This window comes from Pristis pectinata, chromosome 12 (assembly GCF_009764475.1).
Source record: "Pristis pectinata isolate sPriPec2 chromosome 12, sPriPec2.1.pri, whole genome shotgun sequence".
Taxonomy (NCBI): domain Eukaryota; kingdom Metazoa; phylum Chordata; class Chondrichthyes; order Rhinopristiformes; family Pristidae; genus Pristis; species Pristis pectinata.
Window position 1 is genome coordinate 4,818,951 of NC_067416.1, and position 27,948 is coordinate 4,846,898.

The window sequence follows — 27,948 nt, forward strand, 5'->3', positions numbered from 1 at the left end:
CGTGCTATGTGCTTATGAATGCTGCTTATATGATGTGCCTGTGATACTGCCGCAAGCAAGTTCTTCATTGCACCTGTACATACATGTACTTGTGCACAGGACGATAAACTCAACTTCAAGAATCTGCATGTTCATGCAGAACTGCCTGCAGCTTTAAGCACATCACCACTCACAGTAGTATTTATCCAATTTTTACATTCCAGGGACGTTCAAGCATTTTCTACATGCTGTCCTGATGAAGCTCCAGGTGGATTGCTTGCTTCTAGAGTTGGTGTCAGGCACGTAGGGAAGGCGGCCACCACTTGGACGCTCCATGCTGGGCTTGGTAACCTGGATCTGCATTGTGCCTCCAACTCACACAGGTTTACCTATCTGCAAGTACATTTGGAGAATCTTGTAGGGAGTTTGCTGGAGGTCCTCATCCATAACTTTGAGAGCCCTGGCAAATCTGTTAACACTTTCTCTTCAGGACACTTCACATCATGCCTAAAACCATTTGTACTTCAGCAGCTATGAATAAAACCACTGGACGTGATTGGTTATTTAAATAGCACTACGTGTACTTGATTGGACGAACCTACTGATGCTCTCGAAGCCAATTGAACGTTCGTGCGCACCTAATTGGACGAAGCCCAAGCAGTCTCATGCTGTTAATTGGACGACACTGGCGAGACCGTGGTGATTGGAAGAGACTGACAGGGTTGTTGTGATTGGAAAAGGCTAGGAAGTCGGGCGCAGTTGATTGGCCGAGGCTGGGCAATCGGGCGCAGTTGATTGGACGCGGCAAAGAAGCCATGCGCAGTGGATAGGATGAAGCTAGGAAGCCGGGCGCAGTTGATTGGATGAGGCAGGCAAATTAGGCGCTGTTGATTGGACAAGACGGGCAAGTTAGGCGCTGTTGATTGGAAGAGATGGACAAGCTAGGTGCTGTTGATTGGACGAGATGGGCAAGCTAGGCGCTGTTGATTGGACAAGACGGGCAAGTTAGGCGCTGTTGATTGGAAGACGGGCAAGCTAGGCGCTGTTGATTGGAAGACGGGCAAGCTAGGCGCTGTTGATTGGACGAGACAGGGACAGTCACGCGAAGCTGGCCGGGTGGCTCGAGCAGAGTTCGTTTAGTTTTGAAACTGGCCCCGTTGACGCGGGCGGACAGGTGGGGGCGAGGGGCGGGGGTCTGCGGGCGGGGGCACATTCCCCCGGACATGTCTCTCTCGGGGACCTTCGATCACTGGTTTGAAAGCTGAGGCGGCAGGGCAGTTAGGGTCCCACAGCTCCAGTGGGGCAGTTGGCGGGTCCTGAGCTCCAGTGGGGGCAGTTGGGGGTCCCACAGCTCCAGTGGGGCAGTTGGCGGGTCCTGAGCTCCAGTGGGGGCAGTTGGGGGTCCCACAGCTCCAGTGGGGGCAGTTGGCAGGTCCTGAGCTCCAGTGGGGGCAGTTGGGGGTCCTACAGCTCCAGTGGGGCAGTTGGCGGGTCCTGAGCTCCAGTGGGGGCAGTTGGGGGTCCCACAGCTCCAGTGGGGCAGTTGGCGGGTCCTGAGCTCCAGTGGGGGCAGTTGGGGGTCCCACAGCTCCAGTGGGGGCAGTTGGCAGGTCCTGAGCTCCAGTGGGGGCAGTTGGGGGTCCTACCGCTTCAGTGGGGGCAGTTGGCGGGTCCCGAGCTCCAGTGGGGGCAGTTGGGGGTCCTACAGCTCCAGTGGGGCAGTTGGGGGTCCCACAGCTCCAGTGGGGGCAGTTGGTGGGTCCTGAGCTCCAGTGGGGGCAGTTGGCGGGTCCTGAGCTCCAGTGGACCATTTGGGGGTCCCGAGCTCCGGTGGGGCAATTGGGATCCTGAGCTCCAGTGAGCCAGTTGGGGGTCCCACAGCTCCATTTGGGGTCCCAGGGGTAAATTAGCATCAGGGTGTTTGAGACCCTGTGTTGGGGTTGTGTAGTTTGCTCTGGAGGTATTCCAGTGGAAGGCTGGTAATTGGGGCCTCGGGACATTTGGGATCTATCTGGTGCTGTGTAATTGGTTCTTGGGGATATTTAGTTCTGGGGAAATAATTGTGGTCCTGAGCTCCGTTAGGATCTCTGTGGTCAGAAGGACAGTAACATTTGGGGTATTTGGGCACTTGGGGGCTGGAGTCACTCTGCCTGGCTTGTCGTGGGAGGTGCTGAGAGCTGCAGAGATGAAGTGTCTCCTGATTGCCAGTGAGAGTGCCCAGGTCCTCTTTTATTGGACGGACAAGGACTTTGAAGCAAGACTGAGACAACGATTTGAAGATTCACTGGAACAACATGGAGAGGTAAAATGGAGACTACCAATGGCTGTGGACAATTTGAGTCCAATGTAGTTACACCTTTATGGCATGTGTGGCTGTTCTTCAGTGTGGACCTGGTCACTTCAACTGTGTCACCTAAGTTTACCTGATTAACAGGACTAATTGGGCAAGAAGGCTACCAAGCTAGGAGTATTGACTCTTCCGGTGAAGACTAAACTCATGTGTCACCCCTGGATGGATAAGAGATGGTTCTAGAAAATAGTGTTGAGTCACCTCAGTGATCGGGGTTGGAATGGAGAGGAGGACGTTGTTTGTTGCACCCAGTGTGCCTTTACCTTGATCGTTCTTAACAAAAAACTAAGTCGGATCGGTGGAGCGAAAAAAAACTGCTGGAGGAACTCAGGGAGTCAAGCCGCATCTGTGGAGGCAAAGAAGAGTCGACATTTTGGGTCGGGATCATGCACCAGGACTGCTTTGCTCCAGTTTCCAGCATCTACAGTCTCTCTTGTGTTGAGTAGATGGAGTTTAAGGGATAAATCAAGCATTGAGTGGCAGAATGGGTTCAAGAGGCTGAATGGGCTCCTTCAGTTTTTTGTTCCCCCACTGGCTTCTCCAGCTGTCCCTTCCTCAGTCGGTGCTGTATGTGCTGGCGTTTCTCACAAGATCACGTGGTGACGATGAGAAGGCCAACTCTACTGTACCCTCTGAAATCAAGAACTCGGCAAAGACTGTGGTTCTTGCTTGCCTCAATGATTCTGTTTCTCACAGGGCCTTTGCTCTTGCCTTGGGTATGATATTTTGCTATTTAGAAGCAATTTGTGAGATGATTTTCCCCAACCTTTCTTTTCCTTTGGAACATCAGGACTTTTGGGAATATGATAACTAAGGAATAATCTTGTATGTAATTCGTAAGGGAAAGCTGCATCTTAACTATTTTTGAATCTATGGGGGTGACTTTTAGGAACTGGAATATTAAATGTCTCCTGTAGCACAGTAGGTGGTCAGAAAGTCATGGAGACTTTGGTGCAGAATCTAGCTGAGACTCGTGCAGAACTCTGCCCTGTCAAAGGTGCCATCCTTCAATTTTTATGCCCCCCTCAGTTAAGCATAAAAATCCCCTGCATTATTTCAAAGCAGAACAGGTCTTGCGCAATATTTGTCCCTCGAGGAGCACTTCAGAATAACTTGTCTGATATTACCCCATGGCAGTTGTGGCATGCCACTGTACACAAATTAGATGGCACGTTCTCCTACATTCCAACTGTGATCCACTGCACTTCACAAAGCACATTGCTTTGTTACTCAGAAGGTCACAAAAGGTGCTATGGAAATGCAATTTTTTTTAACTGGTTTATGTGTGAGTGGCAGAGAGCAAATTAAATTTATCACACATAGTATATTATATACAGTTATTAGCCCTAGTATTTATCCACTGGCATCTTCTTGGGCATGCTGTCTCTTTGAGCAGATTCATATGTTTTGCAAGATCAAGTTGTTAAATTGTGCTTTAATGCCTTGAGAATCATGAGCACTTGAATAACAGGAGGAAGCACTGGACACCTCTGTAACCATACTGTAACCATCAGCACCTTTAAACAAGAATATCTCAGTCCCTCACAACTAACACGTTATCTTTGTAAAGGGCAGGTACTAATTAGTAGGGACGTTTTGCAACCATCCTGTGATCAACAAATTCCCACAACTGGGAGAGATGCTAATCAGGTCAATTTATCATGATGTACAATGTGTGGGACAGCTGAGTGCACCAGCAGATCTTTTCCTTTCTGTCAGGAACGTAGTATTCTATGTTCATGACAGAACATTCTCTACATTCTACATTCCTCCATTCTCTGCATATCCATGTGCCTATCTAAGAGCCTCTTAAATGCCTGTTGTATCTGCCTCCACCACCTCTAATCCAGGCAGCATCCCGGTAAACCTCTCTGGCACCCTTTCCATAGCCTCCACATCCTTCCTATAATGGGGCGACCAGAAATGAATGCAATAGTTCAGATGAGGCCTAACCAGAGTTTTGTAAAGCTTGCAACATAACTCTTGAACTCAAATGTCTCAACTAATAAAGGCAAGCATGCCATATGCCACCTTTACCACCCTATCAATTTGTGCAGCCACTTGGTTGATATGTTTTTTCTAATCTGAACAGATAGATTTGGTGTCTCATTCAATGTCTCATCTCGAGTACTCTCTCAGCACCATGTCAGCCAAGGTTATGTGCTCAATTATGCTGTGTGGTTTAAACTCACAAATTGCCCATGCAGAGTGTGCTATCACTCAAAGAGAAATAGAAAACATTTTAAAGCATGGGAAAGTGTACAATGTTTATAATATGGATAAATTGTACCTTGTGTTTGCAGGCTCATGCCCCTGCCTTTGAGGACAGCATAAACACTCTATTTGCGCCGCTTCTCATTTCCTGCATCACCCTGAATGAGAAGATTTCTGACACGTACACCTCCTTTATCAGTGAGAACAACTACCTCTTCGCAGTTCACCAGGTAGGCCCTTCAAGACTTCCATGTGGCTATATATTTTGCTTGGATTGAATGCCATGGATTCAAGGTCTGATAGATTTTACATATAGGTTCTAAATCACGTATGTTTACAAAACAGTGCATTCATAAACTTAAGAAATAAACCAATAGCAGTGGTTTAGTAATCTGGAAATTGGAAATAAAAGCATAGAATGTTGTGAGTATCCAGCAGGTCAGGCAGCATCTGTGGAGAGAGAAATTGAATTAATATCTGACTTTTCAGCAGAATGGTAGGAATTGTTTCCGTTGTTGAGCCTTTTAATTTTTCATACAGTCCCCTCATTGCCTTTCCATGGTTCTCAGACTAAACAAGAGAGCAAGCGGGTGACATTTTAAGTCTCTCCACTGATGCTTTCTCAGATTGTATCTGACAGTGGTTTCATTGGTGGGTTATTTATAATTTTACCCCTGATGAGTTGAGCACTTCTGAACCCTCCATATTGATGTGCTCAGGACCTGATCAACTTGAGGGAGAGGTGAAAAATGAGGGATCAGCCCATCAGATACATTGAATTATCAGTATGAGGAAATATAAATATGAAGAAAGATTTAGGAGAAAAATTAAATTATCTCACAGAGCAGAATAGATCTTGAGATGATTTAATATGGTATTGTTCCTCCTGCTCACAACAACCCTCTCTCAACACAGGGGTCTACTTTACCCTCCTCCTACTTTTGTTCTTTTGCACCATCAGACCATTTTGTTCTGTCTCCACCACAGGTATCAACTTTCTGTCATTGTTGCCTTTCTCTCCAATTTTGTAACTTTTCTCCTTCTCTGCACAATTTGTGTATCTGTTACTCCACTCTTCCTTTAATCTTCTGGCTTCCATCCTCATAGCCCCTTTTCCAATTATTCCACACCTAAGCCCATTTTGATATTGGTTTATAATTGTCACTCGTACCGAGGTACAGTGAAAAACTTGTCTTGCATACCGATCGTACGGGTCAATTCATTACACAGTGCTGTTACATTGGGTTAGTACAGAGTGCATTGATGTAGTACAGGTAAAAACAATAACAGTACGGAGTAAAGTGTCACAGCTACAGAGAAAGTGCAGTGCAATAAGGTGCAAGGTCACAACAAGATAGATCGTGAGGTCAGAGTCCATCTTCTTGTATAAGGGAACCGTTCAATAGTCTTATCACAGTGGGGTAGAAGCTGTCCTTAAGCCTGGTGGTACGTGCCCTCAGGCTCCTGTATCTTCTACCCGATGGAAGAGGAGAGAAGAGAGAATGACCTGGGTGGGTGGGGTCTTTGATTATGCTGCTACTTCACCAAGACAGTGAGAGGTAAAGACAAGAGTCCAAGGAGGGGAGGCTGGTGTCCGTGATGCGCTGGGCGGTTGTCCACAACTCTCCGCAGTTTCTTGCGGGTCCTGGGCAGAGCAGTTGCCGTACCAAGCTATGATACATCCAGATAGGATTTAATTTGATTTAAGGACTGTATTTCACCTTGACTTCTGACTTGCAATGCCATTGGAGTCAACTAGGGATTAATTGAAATTGAAAGGTTAGTGAATCTCCAGCTAACCAAGGCAGTGTTGCTTAAAGATGAATCATTATCTGTTTGAAAGGACCTCTGAGAATGAAGCTCCATCATTAACCCAAGTTTGGTTCTTTTGGATTTCAGTTTGGTGAGTGCACTTATATCGCAGTGAATGGAGATGGTTCAGAGAATGAAGACTATTTGAGACGGAAGATTTTTGTGCTGAAGAAGATTATAGATTTGCGTTTTGGTTTGGTGACCTTGGATGCTACCGTCCTAAAGAAAGTGTATGTAATATTGATTTTTTTCTGGTTCAGTTTTTTCTCCTCAACTTGCAGATATTCTTTTTTTCCTTTGGTTCGTGGATTGATGTATAAGTCTAGATTGTGAGTTGCAGTAAACTAATAAACAATAGGGGGCAATGCAGCGGAGTTAGCTTTTATTCACTGCCAGCAAGCATTACTGGATAGCCATTGGGGCTCTGAAGCTTGGCCTATTTTATCTCTAACTGGAGGCAATTGAGGCAATATTTAAGTTTGGATCTTTCTGGTCTGCTTGGCTCCGTATTTGCTTAGTAATAATTCTGATAAGGAATTCAAGAGTTTGGTGATTTCCTTGCCTAGAAAGTAAAACTCAAAGTGGTTGAGATAAGTTGCATAGCATAAGTGCTGGGAGTCCCTTTTGAAATTGTCACAGCCAATTTCAGTGCCCATATGAATTTAGTGTGAATGTAGGATCAATCCTGGGCAGGCACGGTAGTGTAGCGGTTAGTGTAATGCTTTACAGCACCAGCGACCCGGGTTCAAATCTGGCCACTGTCTGTAAGGAGTTTGTACGTTCTCCCGGTGTCTGCGTGGGTTTCCTCCGGGTGCTCCGGTTTCCTCCCACATTCCAAAGACGTATGGGTTAGAAAGTTGTGGGCATGCTATGTTGGCGCTAGAAGTGTGGCGACACTTGCGGGCTGCCCCCAGAACACACTATGCAAAAAAGATGCGTTTCACTGTGTATTTCGATGTACATGTGACTAATAAAGATGTCTTATCTTCAGATATAACTACTTAAAGGATTCACCAAATTACATTGACTCTATAGCAGAGAAGCAGCTCCTCTATGTTAATTGGTCAATGCAAGCATTTATGATCCACATGACCCTCCTTCCATCCTATTTGCTGTGCTTAAGGTGCTGGCAATCCTTTGATGTAAGAGTCTATATATGTGCTACTGTTCCTTTGAATATGTATTATGAGGAAGCAAAAATAAAGAGCCAGGCAGACCTTGAAATGAGGAAATGTCAGTAAACCATCATTGAAACGAGACAAATTTTTTTGCTTCCAATCAATCTTTTTATGTTTTTGGAATGTGGACAGCATTGTTAAGGTGTTATTTATTGTCCATTCCTCATTGCCCTGCTGTAATTAAAAGTTAGTCATGTAGTATGGAATTGGAGAAACCTGTTGGCTAGGCCAGTAAAGGTTGGTAAGCTTCCTTCCTTTAAATAAGTGAACCAGTTAGAATCTTAGTGTTGGACAGCTTTAATGGTTACTTGTCTCGTGACAACCCGCCAGATTTACTGAATTCATTTTCACAAACTGTCACCCTGGGATTTTGTTCTGTGGTTTGGGTTACAAGCCTGGTTCTCTGACCACAAGGCTAACATAATCTCAATTACTTTCTTGCTTTCAAAAGTAACAAATTTTTTGTAAGATCCCTGCATATCTTTAATAGAAAGGGATGTGGACTAGTGATATGAGTGAGCAATAACATATTATTTGAATGTTGAGCATATTAAACTTTTGTCTTTGGAGTGATTTGTTAGCAGATAAATACAGCAAGTAATTATGAAAGCAAGTTGGTAAGGGGATGATGAGTAAGAGTAAGGGAATCTTGCTACAACTATGAACATAGAACGTAGAACAGTACAGCAAAGCTTTAGTGGGACCACATCTGGTGTACAGCGTACTGTTTGAGTCTCTTTACTTAAGGAGGAATATATTTGCCTTGGAGGTGGTACAGTAAAGTTTTAGGAGATTGAGTCCAGGATTGTGCTGTGAGGAAAGATGGAGCACGATGGGCCTGTGCTAAAGAATGAGAGGTGATCTTGTTGCAACGTGTATGAAATCTAGGAGAGAATGACAAGGTAGATGCTGTCAGAATGTTCTCCCTGATGGAGAAGTCTAAAGGTAAGGGGCATGGTCTTCTTATAATAGGTCAGTAATTTAAGAATGGGCAAGGAGGAATTCTTCCGTGAAAGAAGTGTATCTTTGGAACTTTCTAAGAGAGCTTTGGATGCAGATTTGTTGAGTATATTGAGGGCTCAGATGCATTTGTGGACTATAGGTTTTTGGATCAGGTGAGAAAGCAAAGTTGAAGCCAAAGATCAGATCAGCCACAATACTGAACGATAGGGCAGGCTTGAGAAGCAGCATGGCCTATTTCTACTCTTAATATTCTTAGAACACGTTAGAATCCATGTATGTTGCCCATTCGGTACAATATTCAGAGCTATCCAAAGCTAATCCCCTTCCTGTTTCTTCCTCTGATTCAGAATCAGGTTTATTATCTCTGACATGCGTCATGAAATTTGTTGTTTTGCAGCAGCAGTACAGTGCAAGACATAAAAATTACTGTTACAAAAATAAGGAAATAGTGTGAAAGAGGAATAATGAGGTAGTGTTCATGGGTTTATGAACCGTTCAGAAATCTGATGGCGGAGGGGAAGAGCTGTTCCTGAAACGTTTGAGTGTGGGTCTTCAGGCTCCTGTACCTCCTCCCCAGTGGTAGTAACGTGAAGAGGGCATGCCCCGGATGGTGAAGGTCCTTAATGATGGATGCTGCCTTCTTGAGGTACAGCCTCTTGAAGATGTCTATGATGGTGGGGAAGGTTGTGCCCGTGATGGAGCTAGCTACAACACGGGCACAACCCTCTGCAGCCTCTTTCGATCCTGTGCATTGGAGACTCCATACCAGGCGGGTGATGCAACCAGTCAGAGTGCTCTCCACCGTACATCTGTAGAGATTTGCAAGAGTCTTTGGTGACATACCAAATCTCCTCAAACTCCTAATGAAACAGAGCTGCTGGCATGCCGCCTTCGTGATTGCATCAATGTGCTGGGCCCAAGATAGCTCTTCTGAGTATTATGCCCAGGAACTTGAAGCTACTCACCCTTTTCACCACTAACCCCTCAATGAGGACTGATGTAGGTGTTCTCCCGACTTCCCATCCTGAAGTCCACGATCGATTCCTTGGTCTTGCTGACATTGAGTGCGAGGTTGTTGTTGCGACTCACTCAACCAGTCAATCTATCTCACTCCCATATGCCTCCTCATTGCCATCTGAGATTCTGCCAACAACAGTAGTGTCATCAGTGAATTTATAGATGGCATTTGAGCTGTGCCTAGCCACACAGTCATAATTGTAGAGAGAGTAGAGCAGTGGGCTAAGCACGCATCCTTGAGATGTGCCTGTGTTGCTTGACAGTGAGGAGGAGATGTACTACCAATCCACACTGACCTGCGGTTTCCCAATAAGGAAGTCGAGGATCCAGTTGCAGGGGGAGGTACAGAGGTCTAGGTTTTGAAGCTTGTTCATTAGTACTGAGGAATGATGGTGTTGAACGCTGAGCTGTAATCGATAGACAGCGGCCTGATATATGTTTTAGGCACCACCATTGTGCCCACCCCGCCTCCCCTCTTTTGTCTACCTATCACTGCCTCTGCTTTTCAGTCCTATATATTGGGCTTCCCCTTTTCCTATCTTCAGTCCTGAAGAAGGGTCCTGACCCTGAAATGTTGACCACCCTGCTTTTCTCTAGGATGCTGCCTGGCCTGCTGAGTCCCTCAGCGCCATAGTGTTTTTTCAGCCTAACGTATATTTTGCTGTTGCCTAGGTGCTTCAAAGCCGAGTAGAGAGCCAGTGAGATTGCAGTCCGCTGTAGACCTGTTGTGGCAGTAGGCAAATTGCAGCGGGTCCAGGTCCTTGCTCAGGCAGAAGTTAGTTCTAGCCATGACCAACCTCTCAAAGCACTTCATCACAGTAGATATGAGGGCTACCAGGCAATAGTTGTTGAGGGAGCTCACCTTGCTATTCTTGGGCACTGTTATGATTGATGTCCTTTTAAAGCAGGTGGGAACTTCCAGCTGCAGCAGTGAGAGGTTGAAGATGTCCTTGAAAACTCCAGCTAGTTGGTCGGCACAAATTTTCAGTTACCCTAGTCAGGTACACTGTCGGAGCTTGATGCCTTGCACGGATTCACCCTCTTGAAGGATGTTGTAATGTCGACCTCCGAGACCAGAGATCACAGGGTCGCCAGATGCTATGGAAATTGAAATATTTATCCAGTTTTCTATTTGCCTCTTTTCTCAAAAATTCCTGAAGAAAAGCTTGTTTCAAATATCCTCTAAGAAAAATCTTCTAACCCTCTCTTCATTAAAAGCCATCATTAGATGGTGACACCATCCTTCATTTTACCTTTTAATGATTCCCTACCTTAAAAAAAATTCCTCTAGGACTTTACTGTTTAAGTGAAATGTCTTTTTATGAACACACAAAACCGATGGCAGAAAAAAACTGGTGGTGTATTGAACTTGATCTACGTTCGTGATAGCCAGCCATGACTGGACACTTCACAGTCACATGAAACAAAAATAGAAAATGCTGAGAACATTCATCAGGTCAGGCATCCTCTGTGGATGAGGAAACTTGCTAAATGTCTCCAGCATTTTCTTTTATTTCAGATTTCCAGCATCTGCAGTTTTTTTAAAAAAAAATTCTTTCTCAATCTTGTGACTCTTGAGAGACAATTTAAAAAAAAGCAGGCAAAGAAATATTCAGGACCAGTCAGGGAACATATTCTCCTCTTAGACCCCTTAGATAGAAGATTAAAGCACTAAATTTGTTGTAATAAGAACAAAGTGCTGGAGATACTCAGTAAGTTATGTAATATTTGTGGAGATAATAGTGATAATATTTAATTCACCAACATTGCAGAAGATTTTTCAGTTTGTTGAGGACTGTAGATGCCCAATTAGTTTTTTTAAACCTACAACCGTTAATTTTATTTTAGGAGACTAAATTAGCTGTTTCCATCTTACTGAAGCTGTTCTGTGTGATTAGTTGGCATAGTATGTTAAAACGGCTACATTTGATCCTTTCAACCCTGCACTTTACTTGATTCCTTCGAAAACATTTCCTGTACCCCTGACAAAGTGCACTCTTACTAATGCTTCTGCCTGCTTTCTCAGGTTAAGGCCCCAAGACACTGAGCAACGGTATAAGGTATGGAAGATGCTTCAAGACCTGCTGATCACGTACAGCCATCTGAGGGGGGAAGACCAGAGTTTCCTTGTGGAGGTGATGCAATGTTACTGTGCAATGGATAATCACATCCTAAAGTAGACAATTCATGAAGGAGTTATCCTGCAGGCTTAGTAGGTAATGTTTTGTATTTAGGAAGACAATGTACCACATAGCACAAAGCCTTCATTGCCAGTCTTGTTGAATGAGGTAACAATTGCCTTATTGTAACTTAGGGAGGAGTATTGGGGATCTTGTGATGAAGATCAGAAGGAGCTCGGCTCTGATCTGCAGCTGCACGGTCTGGTGATACTTGAGTAATGGCCACAAGCATGATGGTTTTTTACTCATGGGACACAGATAAAGCTGTGGTTCCTTATTTGGTTGTCTGAAGGAAGCGTTAATGTGCATTTTCCCTGACCGATTTCATTTCTTCAGCAATGCTACTCCCATGATGTTAACTCAACTAAATTAGAAGGTTTATTAGTAAACAAAGCTTTCCACTTATACAGCTCTTTTCAAATCCTTATGATCTCAAGGCATTTTATAGCCAATGAATTTCTTTTGCTATCTGGTCAGTGTTGTAACGTAGGCCCACAGCATCCAGTTAGTGCGTAATTAGCTTCTACAAATAGCGATATAATACAGCTAATAGGAATTATTTTTCTAATTTTTTTTTCTAAAATAAATTTTCTTTCTGTAGTGATGTTGATTGAGTAATAGATATTGGTGCAGCTCTTATTTAAAATAGTGCCATGGAATTTTTCCAATGCATGTGAGAGAGCAGATTGAATGTGTGTCTATAGTTTGGTGCCTCATATGGTGATCAACCCTGAAGAGTGGATTACTATTGTTCAATCCCTATCCAGGAGCCTTTGTGTTTGTAGGGATGCAAGATGGCAATTTTTTTTTTCTTTCAATCTTTTTATTAAATTTCAAATTAACATACATAACAATAGTAATTATACACATGATATAAAGAGATCAGGATTGCAATAATAACAGTTAACGAATGCAAACACTTAGAGTAAAATATGTAATCTGAACCTCCCAACCTCTTAATAATTGAACATGAAAAAGATTTAAAAGAAATTTGATTATATGAGGGGAAAAAAACAAACTTAAAAAAAAGTAACAAAACAAAATGAATGGTAATAATAAAAACTAACCAAGAACTAAGCAAAAACTGGGCTGTTGTATTTCATTGATTAAAAAAATTATTATGTCATTAACTCCGCTCCTCTATATTAGAATAGAAAGTTATTGGCAATTTGACTTGGCTATGAATTATTATCATATTCTCCTCCTATTCTCATCATTGACAAATAGAAGCTGATCTGTGTAAGTGCAGGAAGAAAGAATGCTCTTCCACCTAGAAGTAAAGTGTAACCAGTTAATTTGGAGTACAGCCCACAGATTAAAAACAAAAATCTGAAGCGTTGCTTGTTTTTACACGGCGTGCATTACCCTCCAAGTGCAGTGTCGACAGAGTGCTGGCAAGTAAATCTATATATTGAAGGAGTAAAATAAATTTAAATTATTAAATTTAAGATTGAGCCTGGCAGGGAAGGAGATATTTTGCACCTGCTTTATAGGAGCTGAAATCATTTTAATCCATGACGACATCTGCAGTAAGTGTCTATAATTTGAGGATCTCTGGCTCAGTTAGTCAGCTGGGGTCTCAGATTTGGGCACTTGTGTATCTGGAAGAAGGAAAGTTATCAGGAAGCAGTCGCACCCCTTAGATCGTGTACTGCAGAATTGGTCAGTCGAGAAAAGTAGTGTGTAGGGGAGCTTCAGCTGTTGGAATTGTCTGACAGGCATGAAGTTACGTAGCCTGCGTGCATAAGAGCAGAGACTGCTCAGAAGTTGACCACAGAGGACATGGGATTGTGGATAATTGAGGATTGGTTAATGAACAGGAAAACACAGGAATAAAAGGATTTTTTGGATTAGGAGTCTGTACTGGGTGCAGCAGGATTGGTACTGGGGCTGTAGCTGTTCACAATCTACATTAGTGATGGATTAGACAATGAAGTGTAATATGTTTAAGTCTGCTGATGATAGAAAGTGAGGTGTCAGTGTCAGTTGTAAGGAGATGCATGGAGGCTTCAGAGATATGGACAGGCAAAGTGAAGGGGTGAGGGCACAGCAGATGGAATATAATGTGGAAAAAACCATGCACCAGTAGAAAAAATAGAAAAATGGAGTACTTTTTAATTGGTGATCTTGAAAGATATTCGAAGGGAATGGGTATCCTTGTATGTGAATCACTGAGTTAATATGTAGGTGTAGCAAGCAGTTAGGAAGACAAGTGGTATATTGGGCTTTACTCGTGTATTCAAATCCTCGTGCAATAAAGTTTTTATGGAATTATTTAGTACTTGAGTCTATATCTGGAACGTTGTGTACAGACGTGTCTTCCTTACCAAAGAGTGAAGGGCAGCGAAGGTTCACCAGACTAATTCCTGGAATGGTGGGTTTGTCTTATGAAAAGAGATCAAGGAGTTTGGGCTGTACTCTCTGGAGTTTAGAGGAACAAGCATTGATGTTATCGAAATTGAGAAATTTCTTGTGGGGCTTGATAGAGTAGATGTAGGAAGGGTGTTTTACTGGCTGCTGTTTGTCTCAAAGTAAAGTATTGGCTATTCACAACTGAGATGAGAAGAGATATCTTTACGGAGACAGTGAATTCTATACCCAAGAGGGCTGTGGGGAATATAGTCAAGATAGAGAATGATAAAGGATGAAGAGTTAGTGTAAGAAAGTGGCACTGAGGTAAAAGATCAGTCATGAACTTACTGAATAATGGAGCGGATATCGCGAGGAGGTGTGTGGTTGCTGATTGGCCTACTCCTCCTCATGTTAATGTTCCATAAAACTAATAGAGCAATGATCCACATCCAGAATGAATGGTACCAGTGAGTGATCGTAACTGGAGAAAAGGAGTGGTGAATAAAGGAGCTCTACTTCAAAATTAATTTGATATTTTTGTTGTTAGGCTGTGGAACGCCTGATCCACCCCCAGCTCTGTGAGCAGACCATCGAGTTTCTGGACCGACAAGTTGGTGCAGCAGATAAACAGTAGTTTGGAGAGGGCTAATGAAGAGGTAGTGCACACCTTTATCCTAGTCCACACCAAGCTCCTGGCATTCTTTTCAAGGTGACATGGTTTGTGACAAATTTACTTTCTCAATCTAAAACATGAATTTTTGTTATCGATTGCAGTCAACAGTTGCACCATGTAGACTTGCAGAGCTTCCATGTATGCCTCTGACCTGTGCCGAGTTGACTAATTTTATTCATAGGTTAGCTCTGCAGCACTGCTTTAGGAAAGCATAACTGACAAAGGTTCCTTTCCCTGTTGCCATCTAATAACTCCCATTCAAAGTGTACATGTGTGGCTGTTGGTGAGTCAATGTAAACCATTGCTGCCTTCAATAAGCTCGAAGATTCTGCATTTGTATGCAGGTAATAGTGTGGGAAGAGTGGAATTAAGATAGACAAGACATCTTATTGCGTGGCAGTGCAGGAGCTTTCTTATGTCATTAAGGGATTCTGAGAAGTTCTGGGTGCTTGCTTAAACAGTCACACTAGCAAGTCTCAGTAACCTGAAAAAATATGAGGTGGTGAACGTGAATGGGAAAATAAGCACCATGCTCAAGGACAGCTTCTATCCCACTGTTATAAGACTATTGAACAGACCTCTTGTACCATAAGATGGACTTCTGACCTCGCAATCTACCATGTCATGGCCGTGCACCTCATTGTCTGCCTGCACTGCACTTTCTCTGTAAGTGTAACACTTTATTCTGCATTCTGTTATTGCTTGTACTACCTCAATGCACTGATGTGATGAAATGATCTGATGGATAGCCTGCAAAACAAAAGTTTTTCACTGTACCTCAGTATGTGTGACAATAATAACCAATTTACGTAAGTAATTCAGAAGTCATTGTTGTATTCTGAGGATCTGTTCTTGGCTCCTGAAATGCTACATTTGAGAGATTCACCTCGTTTTCATGTTTTACATCTTGAAGGTTTGCTAGGAGAAGCTAGCATTTATTTTCTCTGTAATCTTCAACCTTGAGGTATATGCCAGATCATAATGACTTGCACTTCACCTTGGCAACCTGTTTAAATTAAGAGGGAAAGGAAGTTCTGTATGAGGGCTGATTGAAATCACCTTCCACTTAGATCCTGCTTCCAGGTTTGCCACCGTTTAAATAAACTTGGTCCCATCTCTTCAATTTTGATTCACCTTCCTTTGTTGAAGGTGATGATGATAGGATGTGATTCTGCAGCTCTCTTACTTCATCTTAATTCACTTTTCATATGTTAGCTTGTTAGAAATTTCAACTAGGTCACTGTTATGACTATCAGACAGATAGCTCAGTTGTTTCCTCATTTACTCCACTGTTGTCCAGGTTAAAGTTTTCTGTGTGTTGGCCTTGATTTTATTTACCCCTCTCTATCTCCTTCCACAGTTCAAGATTTAATGTGGTGTCCCATTTCTTGTCCTGCTGAGATAAATTGGAATTGGTTTATTGTTGTCACTTGTACCGAGGTACAGTGGAAAAACTTGTCTTGCATACCATTCATTCAGATCAATTCATTACACAGTGCATCGAGGTAGTACAGGGTTAAAACAATAACAGATGCAGAATAAAGTGTAACAGCTACAGAGAAAGTGCAGTGCAGGTAGACAATAAGGTGCAAGATCACAGCTAGGTAGATTGTGAGGTCAAGGTTCCATCTTATTGTACTAGGGGACCGTTCAAACAATAGTCTTATAACAGTGGGATAGAAACTGTCCTTGAGCCTGGTGGTATGTGCTGTCAGGCTTTTGTACCTTCTGTCCAATGGGAGAGGTGAGAAGAGAGAATGTCTGGGGTGGGTGGGGTCTTTGATTACGCTGGCTGCCCTACCGAGGCAGTGAGAAGTGTAGTCAGAGTCCATGGAGGGGAGGCTAGTTTCTGTGATTCACTGAGCTGTGACCACAACTCTGCGGTTTCTTGCGGTTATGGGCAGAGCAGTTGTCATACCAAGCTGTGATACAGCCAGATAAGATGCTTTCTATGGTACATCGATAGAAAGTTAACTCATTACAGGCTCATTATAATTGAATCTGGGACTTTTTGTGTAATTGGCTTAAATTTTTTAGGTATTGGTAGATAACAAGTACCAATATACCACACTAAACATTACATCTCCCAGTTTGAAAGTCTTAATAGCCTGCATGACTTAAACCACTACATGTTGGTTGCATCTGCTCTCAAAAATATACTGGCCAATCAATGTATGATTGTGCTTGAGATTTAGAAAGAATACCTAACATTCTGATTTTATAATTCAGTGGCCTGCCTTTATATCTATTCTTTTGCCTCCATAGTCGTATGCCAGTTCCCTGAGACCTTCAGACTTGCTGTCCCACTTATTTTGAGTGCTCAAGATATGTACCCAAGTGATGACAATTTGGAAACGCTAATGGACAGGTAGGCACAAGAGAGACTGCAGATGCTGGAAATCTGAGCAGCACACAAAGGACCTGCAGGAACTTAATGGGTCAGGCAGCATCTACAGAGGGAAATAGACAGTCAATGTTTCGGGTCCTGACCCGAAACGTCGACTGTCCATTTCCCTCCATAGATGCTGCCTAACCCACTGAGTTCCTCCAGCTCCTTTGTGTGTTGACAAGGCAGGGCTTCCCGGCATTGTTAAGCTCTTGAAGATGTGGGGTGTAGAAAGCAAGGGCAGAAAATCAACGAAAAAGAATTAGCAAATCATTCCACACTTTAAATTAAAAACAGAAAATGGTAGAAGTATTCAGGCAGGTCGGGCAGCATATATTCAGACAAAAGAAGGACATTGACCTGAAGTATTGACTGTTATTATTGCCACAGCTGCTGTTGGACCTGCTGAATATACTGTTCTGTATTATTTCCAATCTACAGTCTATGCAGTTGTTTGCTTTTGTATTCTATAGCCTTCCTGTGAATCTGTATTGGCTGTTCAGAATAAACTTAAGTTTAATTTATTACAGGTCTTGTGAAACAATTGACATGATGCATTACACACTCCTTTTGATTTCGGGGCCTTGAGTTCAAATCAACCCAGGGAAATTGAAATAAGTTGCCTTAGTCTGTAATGAAGTGGTGGAAGCCATATTCTTAATATCATAGTCCAGCTTTTGGTACAGTAGGACTCTGAACAGCTTTCAACTAGTTCTCTTTTTCTAAACACCAAGGTATCAGTATGGGAAAATGATACTGTGGTGGGGATGTGGGTGCATCTGCTATTCATGAGGTTCTGGGTATATTCAACGCTGACATAGGATACCTGTTATGCAAAATATATAAGAAATAGGAGCAGGAGAAAGCCATGTGGCCTTTGAAGCATAGTCTGTCATTCAGTAGATTGTGGTTGATTTGTACTTGGCCCCTACTCCACTTCTCACCGCCCCCACCCCCCCACCACCTGTTTCCCGTAACTTTAAACTCCTAATTCAAAAAACTGTCACTTTCAGCCTTAACTATGTTGGATGCTTCAGCCTCCCAGCTCTCTGGGGTACAGATTTCCAAAAATTCACAACCCTCTGATAGAAGAAATTCCTTTTTATTCCTTCTGACCATCTGAATCTGTAATCCCCTTGTTTCCCCCTTCTCCTCTCCTCACTACAAGGGAAACATCCTTTCAGCATCTACCCTGTCAAGGATTTTTAAACTTGAATGACCAACCTGCTCAACCTTTCCTCACTAGAGAATCTCAAGAATTGATGTGAACCTTCTCTGAACTATCCCTGATGCAACCAATAAACTGTACACAGTACTCCAGTGAACAGTTGTTACAGCAATACACTATTACTACTATGCTGTAAACCACTTGAAAGAAAAGCCATCCTTCCATTTAACTTAATGATTTCCTGCTATGCTTGCACACTAGCTTTCTGTATTTCATATGAAGACACCCATATCTCTCTCCATTTGAATAATGTTCTGCTTTTCTATTCTTCCTACCAGAGTAAATAACCTCACATTACCCTACGTTGTATCCCATCTGACAAATTTTTGTCCCCTCACTTGATCTGTCCATGTTCTTTTGCAGTCTCTTGGTGTCCTCCTCAGAAATTGCTTTCCTACTTAAATACTGTCAGCAAATTTGATTGCAGTAACTTGGCCCCTTTACCTAACTTTATCAATCATTAATATTGACTGCAAACGGTTGAAGCCGTCTCTGATTACTGTGCCATCCCACTAGTTAAAACCTGCCAATATGAAGATGACCATTTATCCCATAGCTGGTTACTGTTAGTTAGCTAATCATCCATCCATGCGAATATATCGTTCCCAATACTATTCCAGGTCCTCCCCAGATTACGGCATGGTTCAATTCCTGTGAACTACTTGTAACCTGGACAGTTTGCAAGTCAGAAATGTGGCTGCAAACTGAGTTCCCACACAGCAGAGATTTCTGCAGTCCCACAGCAGTTTGGTAAATCCATCTTGCCAATCTCCCAATGATCGCTCGTATGTATGGGCTGTACAGAAATTGGACATTCGTAAACTGGGGAGGACCTGTACCTCTTTCCTTGTGCAATAAACATTTCTATGATGTCTTTCCCACAGCCTCTTGGAAATCTAAATAGGCTATTTGTACTGATTTTCTCTCATTGTACACAATTCGTGTGTTTAACTATATTATGATTTTCTGATGCTAATTCCTTAATGGATTTTGGTTTATTCCTAATTCCAAATTTTAGACTAACTGAATTAGAGTTTGTTGATTCTTGTCGTCCACTCCTAAATAGGAGCATTGCATTTGTGATTTACAGTTCTCTAGAGTTAGTGTTCATGTTGACATAAAAGTGCAAAAAAACTAATTGCTGGGGCACTGGAAATCTGAAAAAAAATGCAACATGCTGAGAATACATGTTAGCACTTGTAGAGAGATAAGTGGAATGAATGTTTTGGGCCAAGGACTTTTCATCAGAAACCGGGGATTTTGTTTTCATGTGTCCCTAAACAATGGTAACTTAATTTGAAAATCTGATGCATTGTTTCCATAGGATTTGGAGAACCACCCAGAAACTGAAGAATTAATACCTCTGAGCTGTCACCTGCTGCACAAGGAGAAGGTATATTTGGACCAGCTCATATAACAGATCTCTCCATCAGGATGCCTCCTCCATTGTCTTGCATGCTTTACCTTGAGGACAGTCGAGTACTCATCCCACTTTATATTAAAAAAAACAGCTTTTTGTTCTATTTTCCTGCTCATCTGATGAAGCCATCAGTTCCTTACTCAGGTGCAGGTACCGGCTCTCGCCAAATGTCCACCCTCCAAACAACTATCTGCATGTCCTCCCTGTGACTGCATGGGTTTCCTCCCACATCCCAAAGACGTGTGGGTTATTAAGTTAATTGGCCACTGTAAAGTGCCCCTAGTATTGATGCATGATAGAATCTGGGGTGGGGTGGGGGGGGGTGTCAATGGGGATATGTGGAGAATAAAATGAGATCAGTGTAAATAAGTGGTCAGCATGGTGGGCTGAAGGGCCTTTTCTGTGTTGTGTAACTCTGTCAGACGTCTAATTCTGACTACAGCAGAAATAAAATCTGCAATTAACCTGGTTGGCATGACTCTGTCACAGTCTCAACAAATGTTCTGCAATCGCTCTCTTCACACAGACAGCACCAGAGGTCAGGATTGAACCAAAGTCAATGAGCTGTGAAGTAGCAGCTGTACTAGCTGTATCCCAGTGCTGCCCATGTAGTGATACATTCCTCCGTGTGTGGGAATGAAATCTGTTAGTGTTTGTGTTTTTGATCTGGAAAGTACATGTGTGTGCTGAGGATAAGATTGCATTTGGCTGCATTCCTCTTGTGGATGAGTTAGGTGGCTAAAGGTTGTTTGGAGGATGGACATTTGGGTGAGAGCCAGTGCCTGTGATTCTGCGCCCCCCCCCCCCATGTAAGGAACTAATAGCTTCAAGAGCTGAGCAGGAAGGGAAATTAGTGCAAAGGTGTGTTCCTTCACTGTGCATTATAAACCATGGGAGCTGGCTTGTGCCTGCTATCTCCCGATAGGACTGGATAATATTATACTCATGTTTATTTTGGTGACCCCAGGTGCCAAATCTCTTTCCCAGAAATAAGACGATGTACTATATTGTTTTGGGTGTAACTTGTCAGATGTACTTCAGCATGTGGTGAAAATGCTGCTTTTAGTGGGATAAATTGTATAATGTTTGTTTTATAGTTTTTTTTCCACACTTTGCCTGCATAGCCCTTTTAAGTATTTAAATATATATACTGGATTACTACTATATATTTTTTCAAATTTGGTTTTACTTTTCTTCTTTACCCTCTACAGGAGGCTCAGTGGGAAGTAGTTCACACCAATTCAGAGACCCTGTGATACAGGTAGGCATAACAGGTCACGTTCCAGTACCTATCTGGTTTCATTGAGCTGTCAGGTTGCTTGTCTGGTAACATCACAGGGCTGAGTTCTGTCAAGGGCTGTGTTGAGCAGCAGTTCCCTTCAGTAAGTCCTTGGAGTTTACAGATTGTGACATCTTACCGGTTTGAAGTGATTAACAGAGAGGCTATAAACAATGAAGGGAAACAACCAGAATATTTTGAATTTGGAAAAAATAGTTGGTGAGTTGTAAAAATTCCTTTAAAACATAATCTGCTTTGTTATTTATGTTGCAGAGCACATACACAGTTACTTACAGTACACTATAGAAAAACTAGGATTCGTATGTCGTATCAGTATGTCATAATTATTATTAGCTTCTCTCTGCATCGTTCAATAAGGCCAGGTACGAAAGCTGCCTTAGCTTCTAATGGTGTCGGAGAAAGTCACTTGGCCCATATTGGTCCATGCCTGTTCCTTGCAGAGCAGTCCCATCAATTCCATAATTCAATTCCCTCTCCTTATTTCCGTGTATCGGTGGAACATATTCTCTCTCTCAAGCCCATCAACATTGCCCCCCCCCCCCCCCCAATTTTGTTTTTTATTTACCTACGCAGGGGGTAATTTACAGTAGAACACCCACATAATCCTGGGAGAACATGCAAGCTCCGCACAGACAGCACCCAAGATCAGGATGGAATCTGGGTTCCTGGAGCTATTAGGCAGCAGAAGTAACTGCTTTGCCTCTATGTTTTCCCGATAGCCTTGTGACAGCACTGAGTACAAATAAGTTTGATTGCAGATCTGACTTGAGTCAATAATGAAGGGACTACTACAGGCTTGCAAAGCAAAAATGGTCTGGATTCTTGCTGCTTACAGTCATCCATTTGGCCACACCGTAAAGTCCTACGTTATGATGTTGCTAACATTTGCCTGTGGCTCTTTGGTCTCCAAACTTGTCTTTTTTCTTTTCATTAAGTTTTAATCTGTGCTTTGAGCAAGAAGTGATCTACACATGATAATGCCTTGTTTCCCGATGCTTAGGTTGCAGAAGGCACACAGCAGGCTCTTGAATCATCTTCAGGGAATTCTGTTCCCTAAGAGTTTTCCTGGATGCCAGTTTAAAGGATAATTACTGCCCCATGATGCCTCACAACATGTATTGTATGTCCCTTTGGCCTAGGATCACTCTGGTGCTGCTCACTAAGGTAAGAATAACCTGACATCACATACTGAATTTAGTACACATCTTATGCACCTTTTGGGCAATGCCTCTTTGAAGCCATCACTTCAGCCATAAATTCTGCCACCACGATTGAGTTTCTGAAGTTTGCTACGTACCGGCAACAGTAGAACACAATGAACCATGTTGAAAATGTTAGAATCAATTTATTAATAACTACTTGTAATAATAAGAGAAAAAAAAGTTAGATATCAGCCATTGACCCCAAAATAAACCCAAAGTGTGTGTGGTAAGTTCCCAAACCCCAAGTCTAGGAACAGTTCTCAAAGTTCAGTTCAGAAAGTCATGAAGCAAAACGATGAGTGAAGGCTTCTGAAAACCACAGTAGGATGTAGAGAGAATATAGAGAGAAGGAGATTACGAAATCCACAAGTTCCACAATGGAACAATACGACATATCAATCGCCGAAGAACTCTGTTGCTTTTAATCAGAGATATCTGCCGCTTCAAGGGCACTCAATATGTGGCTGCCCACAGATGTACCTGATTCCTGGTACAGGTTAACGACAAAGTGGACTCCATAGATTGCTCCAAAAATCCATACATGGATTGTATAGTGATAGTCACAACGATTGTGCTTCACTTGTAGATATGGAGACTGGCAGTCAGTGCTACCATCTCTCTCTCCGTCACGCTCTCTCTCGCACTCTCTGCCGTTGCCAGCATGTTAGTGAATCCGCCTTCAGACTTTTACATCATTCCAGTTATAGACACTTTTTCCACTCCCACTCTTAGCAGTCAGATAAAACCACAAACACCACCATCCAGGTGCCTTAAGGGGACAACTCACCAAGTAGCAACCTGGCTCGTAACAAGTTGCAGATAATTGTGCCCTAGATCAGTCATGTTTTCATTGAATGGCGGGGCAGGCTTGCGGGGTTCTTGTGTCCTTGTGTACTACTTGTAATATTAAGCTGAACTTAACACTTCCAAGAAATTGCCAATATTCCCCAGCTTCTGCCTAGAGAACTAAGTATGCTGAACCTTTTCTCCCTGCTGTAGCTTATTTCCCTTTCCATGTTCAAAATGATTCATGAAATCATTGAACGGTGTTCTCACCTAAATTTATTTTGCATGCTGTTCCTGCCACTCTCTTCCAAAACACCTTTGCTGTCTCTAATCCGCCAGATTTCCTGATTTTACTATATTAAAGGCACTATGTAAATTCAGCTTATTCTTATTGTCACCTGATGTCACACTACTTCACAAGGCTGCTTAGCCCAATCAGTCCATGTTGGTCTTTATCCTACAACTCAGTGGTAGACCCTAATCCCCGCACCTCTTCACTTTATTCCTCCTACTCTTATAAAAACTTGTCTTTAAGGTGAGAGGTGATAGTTTAAAGGACATATGTGAGGCAGGTTTTTGTACACAGAGTGGTAGGTGCCTGGAATGCGCTGCCAATGGAGGTGATAGAAGCAGGTACGATAAGATCTTTATTAGTCACATGTACATCAAAACACACAGTGAAATGCATCTTTTTGCATTGAGTGTTCTGGGGGCAAGTGTCGCCATGCTTCCGGGGCCAACATAGCATGCCCACGACGTCCTAACCCGTACGTCTTTGGAATGTGGGAGGAAACCGGAGCACCCGGAGGAAACCCATGCAGACACGGGGAGAACGTACAAACAGACAGCGGCTGGAATTGAACCTGGGTTGCTGGAGCTGTAATAGCGTTACGCTGACCGCTGCGCTACAGTGCCTGCGTTACGCTAACTGCTGCACTACTGTGCCTGCCACATGAACAGGCAGGGAATAGAGGGATGTGGACCAAGTGCAGGCAGATGGGATTAATTTAGATTTCATGGTTGGCGCAGACACGGTGGGTCAAAGGGCTTGTTTGTGTGCTGTACTGTTCTATATTCTACTCTTGCCTATATAGGAGTGCATTCCTGCCTCACAGCTCTTTGTTTATTTTAAACAATGTTTCTTCAGCCCTTTCTTGTTAAAGTCTTGTAGTTAATCTTAATTCTGCATCTTCGTATTTTAGTTCCTTTAATGTGCACCCCCACCCTTCCTGCAATAGACACTCGTGAAATCACTCAGTTTCTTTCACTTTTCTAACCAAAGTATTGCTGGATGTTCAGGTATGGTGGTAAGGTTACAGGACCAATATCCAGAAGGTTGCATTATTGATCTGGATGTGTCACTGTGGTAATTCAAGTTATTAAATAAATTTGGAAGGAAACGCTAGTTGGATGATGGTGACCATTAAACAACACTGTTGTTATAAGAACCCAGCTGGTTCACTCACGTCTTTCAGGGAAGGAAAATTGCCACTTTTACATGATTAAGCCTTTGTGTGACACCAGACCCATCAATGTGGTTGACCATCCTCTGATATGTCTTAGTGAGCTACTTGCTGCAGAGGCAGATAGGGATAAAGTGCTGGTCTGCCAGTGATATCCATATCTGCAGAGGGAGTAACTTCAAAGAAATTTCAATCTGTTCTTCGTATTTCCCCGAATTGGACACTGCCTTTGTGTGCTCCCTCTCTGTTGTCTCAATATCTTCCCTACAGTTTGGAGCCCAAACTCAATGCAATAATAAACTCCAGTCTGCACCCTCATACTTGTACCACTAGAAGAAGCTTCTGGTTCCTGATCCAGAAACTAATATAGTGCTTTACTTTATTCCTCCTCCTATCAGGTGAATGCACCAGGTTCCTTAAGAGCTATAATTGTCTCTACCCTCTGGTATTATTAAACCAGACAGGCAATCAATTATATAGACATAGCCTTCATTATAAATCAAAACAACACTCCCTGGTGCAGTACTGATATTGCCTTTAGCTTGTATGTTTTTAATTTAAAATTTGAAGGGCTGGAATTAGGGTGAAAAAATGGTGGTAGTTGAATGTGCTCTGAAATTGGACTTAATTTGTGCAGAAAGCTCTGCCTGGATGCTTTCACAACTTTAACCCCAGTGAAAGGATTATTTTATTGTGACTACTTATGAGTATATTTGATTTCTTTACTGGCAGGTTCCCAACAGTCAAGTTGCAGTGTCTTTGTATCATCTCTTGGATGCATTCACTGTGCTGGAGGCCAGACTGAGTGAGGGACAGGAGCTCGGATACTCTTCTCGTAATAATCCCAACATGTCAGACCTGAGGCAAAAGATGGATAAATTCATAAAGGCTATTGGAGTCCTAAAGCAGCAGGTAATAGGGTGAAGTGATGATATGTTATTGATAAAACTTGCTGGAGGACCTTGCTCCGTAGTGCAGTTGTTGCAAGAAAGTAGGGAGGTAGGCCAAACAAATCCAGCAAGTAGAGGTTGAATAACTCCAAACTGGAGTTTTAAAAGTCTGCAAAAAGGAAAAGAAAAAAACAAGCTTGAATGAGGATTTCTATAGTTTTTAGATTCAACAGTAAACTGATTATTATTATGTTAAAATGAAGTCACGAGATGCAGATGCTGGAATCTGGAGTAAACATTATAATGCTGGAGGAATTCAACAGGTCAGGCAGCATCTGTGGAAGGAAATGGACAGTCGACATTTCAGATCGAGACTCTTCATCTGGAGTATTGTGTTAATACTGTTCAGTTCGTTGATAACTGTACATGGTGTTACTGCCATACAGTTCACCAGCATCTGTATTAACAATCCTCTCATTCATTGATAGCACTACATACTGTGTTGGACTCCTTCCTTGACACACTCTTAGGTCCAGAACAAGCCAAGTGACAGATGCCGACACAACTCTCCATCCTGTGGTTGGACTCCATGAGTCTATTGGAAGCCTTATCATGCTGGGGATTCCTGTTTTAGGGTTTATATAAATCCCAGCCTGGAGATCCAGAGACAGGAATGTATGGTTACAGAAAAAATCCATTAATCCACTATCTGACTATTTGGAAGTCCTAATTGTTTGGCATCTGGCTCACCGGGTGATGTTGCTGCGCTCCCCATCAACGTGCTGAGGCCCCAGCTCCCACACTCCCCTTAAGTTTGCTAAGTTAACTGAGAAATTCACTATACTACTGTGTAACATCTCAAAAAAAAAAGTGAATTAGAAGAGTATTAATAAAAGAACAACGGATTATTCCAGAAAATCTGCGAGTCTGGCACCACCAAAGTCCCAAATGTGCCAGATTAACCAAGTTTTACTGTAGTTGTTTTTTAAACTTCTTCTGTTTTACTTATTTTATTTATTTGATTTTTTTTTACTTTTTAAATCATTTTTAATATCTTTTGACTGTTCTGGAATAGCAGAGATTTAATAATTGTTACTTGTCAGAAGGCAAGGCACTGCCCCAGCTTTGCCTCTAGCCAAAGACTCTCAGAGCATCCTAGGGGCTGGGACCTCAGCAGTATGCTGCCCAAAGCCTACTTACCTCTGGTCTTGCCAGAGGCTTCTCACCTAGGTAAATATGTTGATGTGGTGATGAGCCAAATGAGCCGTCACTGTGGATGGTGAGCCACATTCAGTTCGATTTGACCTAGGTTTTTCACTACACTATTTGGAGCAGTAAATGGTAAACAATGTGTGTTTTTTGATGTTTACTATAGTTGCAATCTGCCTGGATAGACTTCAAGAACAAAGCATTTTCTAAAGTCGACGCTGGAAATCCTCAGGAGTGAGAAAACTTCTTTTCAATGTCTTTCTGAATCTAATTCATCCCCTGTGTATTAAAATACTAAGTGCAGGGAATACTTGCAATACAGAAAATAGTTCCTGTGCAATGTGTTCCAACGATGGGTGCATAAAGCTTGTGCTGCTGTGGAAGTTCAGAACACTGAGCCCATTCTTGTTCCTATCCAATATCCTCGCATGCACTTTCCAGAGTGACTTACTGACTAGTAGTGAAGGTTGGTAACTAAGGTAATTTCGTCCTCACTATTCCAGGGTCATTGTGCCTCATAGTAATGCCCTATGGTTTACTCTGATTCAAATCAACACTGGCATGGACCTTTTGTGCCAAGTATAGAATACTTCAGAACTAATTGGAACGGAGTCTAAATTAGATTTGTATTTTGAAAATTAAGCTTGCAATTATTCCTTGTCAAATATTTGGACTTTTGTTTATCTGTCCTTGAATAGTCTTCAGTTTGTATGTTGGAAATTATTTTATCTTGATGTGTTGTGTTACAGTCTGTTGCAGGCATGTCGGAACGTGAAGAGCCAATTGTGTTTGGTTTATCAGCATTACTTCCTGTTAAAACCTGCAGGGGATTCTCAGCATTTGACTATCGAGTTGCAAACCAAGATGCAAAAAATTGTCCAGTATGTATTATTATTAGGCAGAAGAATATATATATATAGAGGATTTGCCTTATTTTGTACTTTGAAGACATGGATTCCTCATGATTACTTCTGTATAATCTCTTCCACTCGTGAACTAGATGACTTCAGTCTGAGGGTTGAAGTATTTGTGAAAAGTCATCTGAACTCTTGATCCAGTCACTTCATGTGACTATTTTGTATAGTATGTACCATCAAGTTCATGAGAGAGTCTTTTTTATTTTATTGAGGATTTGCTAATGAGAGAATGTGATGGGCGTTGGCTAAGATGTTCAATAAAAGGCTGTAATGTAATCATCTTGCAGTTATTACCTGAAAATCTGCAGAAGTTAGTATAAAAGAATTCAGAGAGTTTGCCAATGCAGAACAGATCAATTTAAAAGCAGCATAACTATGGTTGCTAAAAATCTGAAATAAAAACTGAAACTGCTGTCAGTACTTTTCAGG

The 27,948-nt window shown here is 42.4% G+C and overlaps 1 protein-coding gene across 1 annotated transcript in view; it reads left to right on the forward strand.

The window, feature by feature from the left end:
- Positions 1 to 2,148: 2,148 nt before the first annotated feature.
- hps1 (HPS1 biogenesis of lysosomal organelles complex 3 subunit 1) overlaps positions 2,149 to 27,948 on the forward strand; it is a 38,066-nt gene continuing 12,266 nt past the window's right edge. Inside the window, 13 exon segments of the mRNA XM_052027679.1 lie at positions 2,149 to 2,281; positions 4,633 to 4,773; positions 6,443 to 6,585; positions 11,540 to 11,648; positions 14,593 to 14,652; positions 14,654 to 14,754; positions 14,820 to 14,856; positions 19,657 to 19,725; positions 22,053 to 22,104; positions 22,107 to 22,216; positions 25,236 to 25,415; positions 26,769 to 26,836; positions 27,352 to 27,483. Coding sequence (XP_051883639.1) covers positions 2,165 to 2,281; positions 4,633 to 4,773; positions 6,443 to 6,585; positions 11,540 to 11,648; positions 14,593 to 14,652; positions 14,654 to 14,754; positions 14,820 to 14,856; positions 19,657 to 19,725; positions 22,053 to 22,104; positions 22,107 to 22,216; positions 25,236 to 25,415; positions 26,769 to 26,836; positions 27,352 to 27,483 — 1,319 coding nt within the window. The 5' untranslated portion in view covers positions 2,149 to 2,164.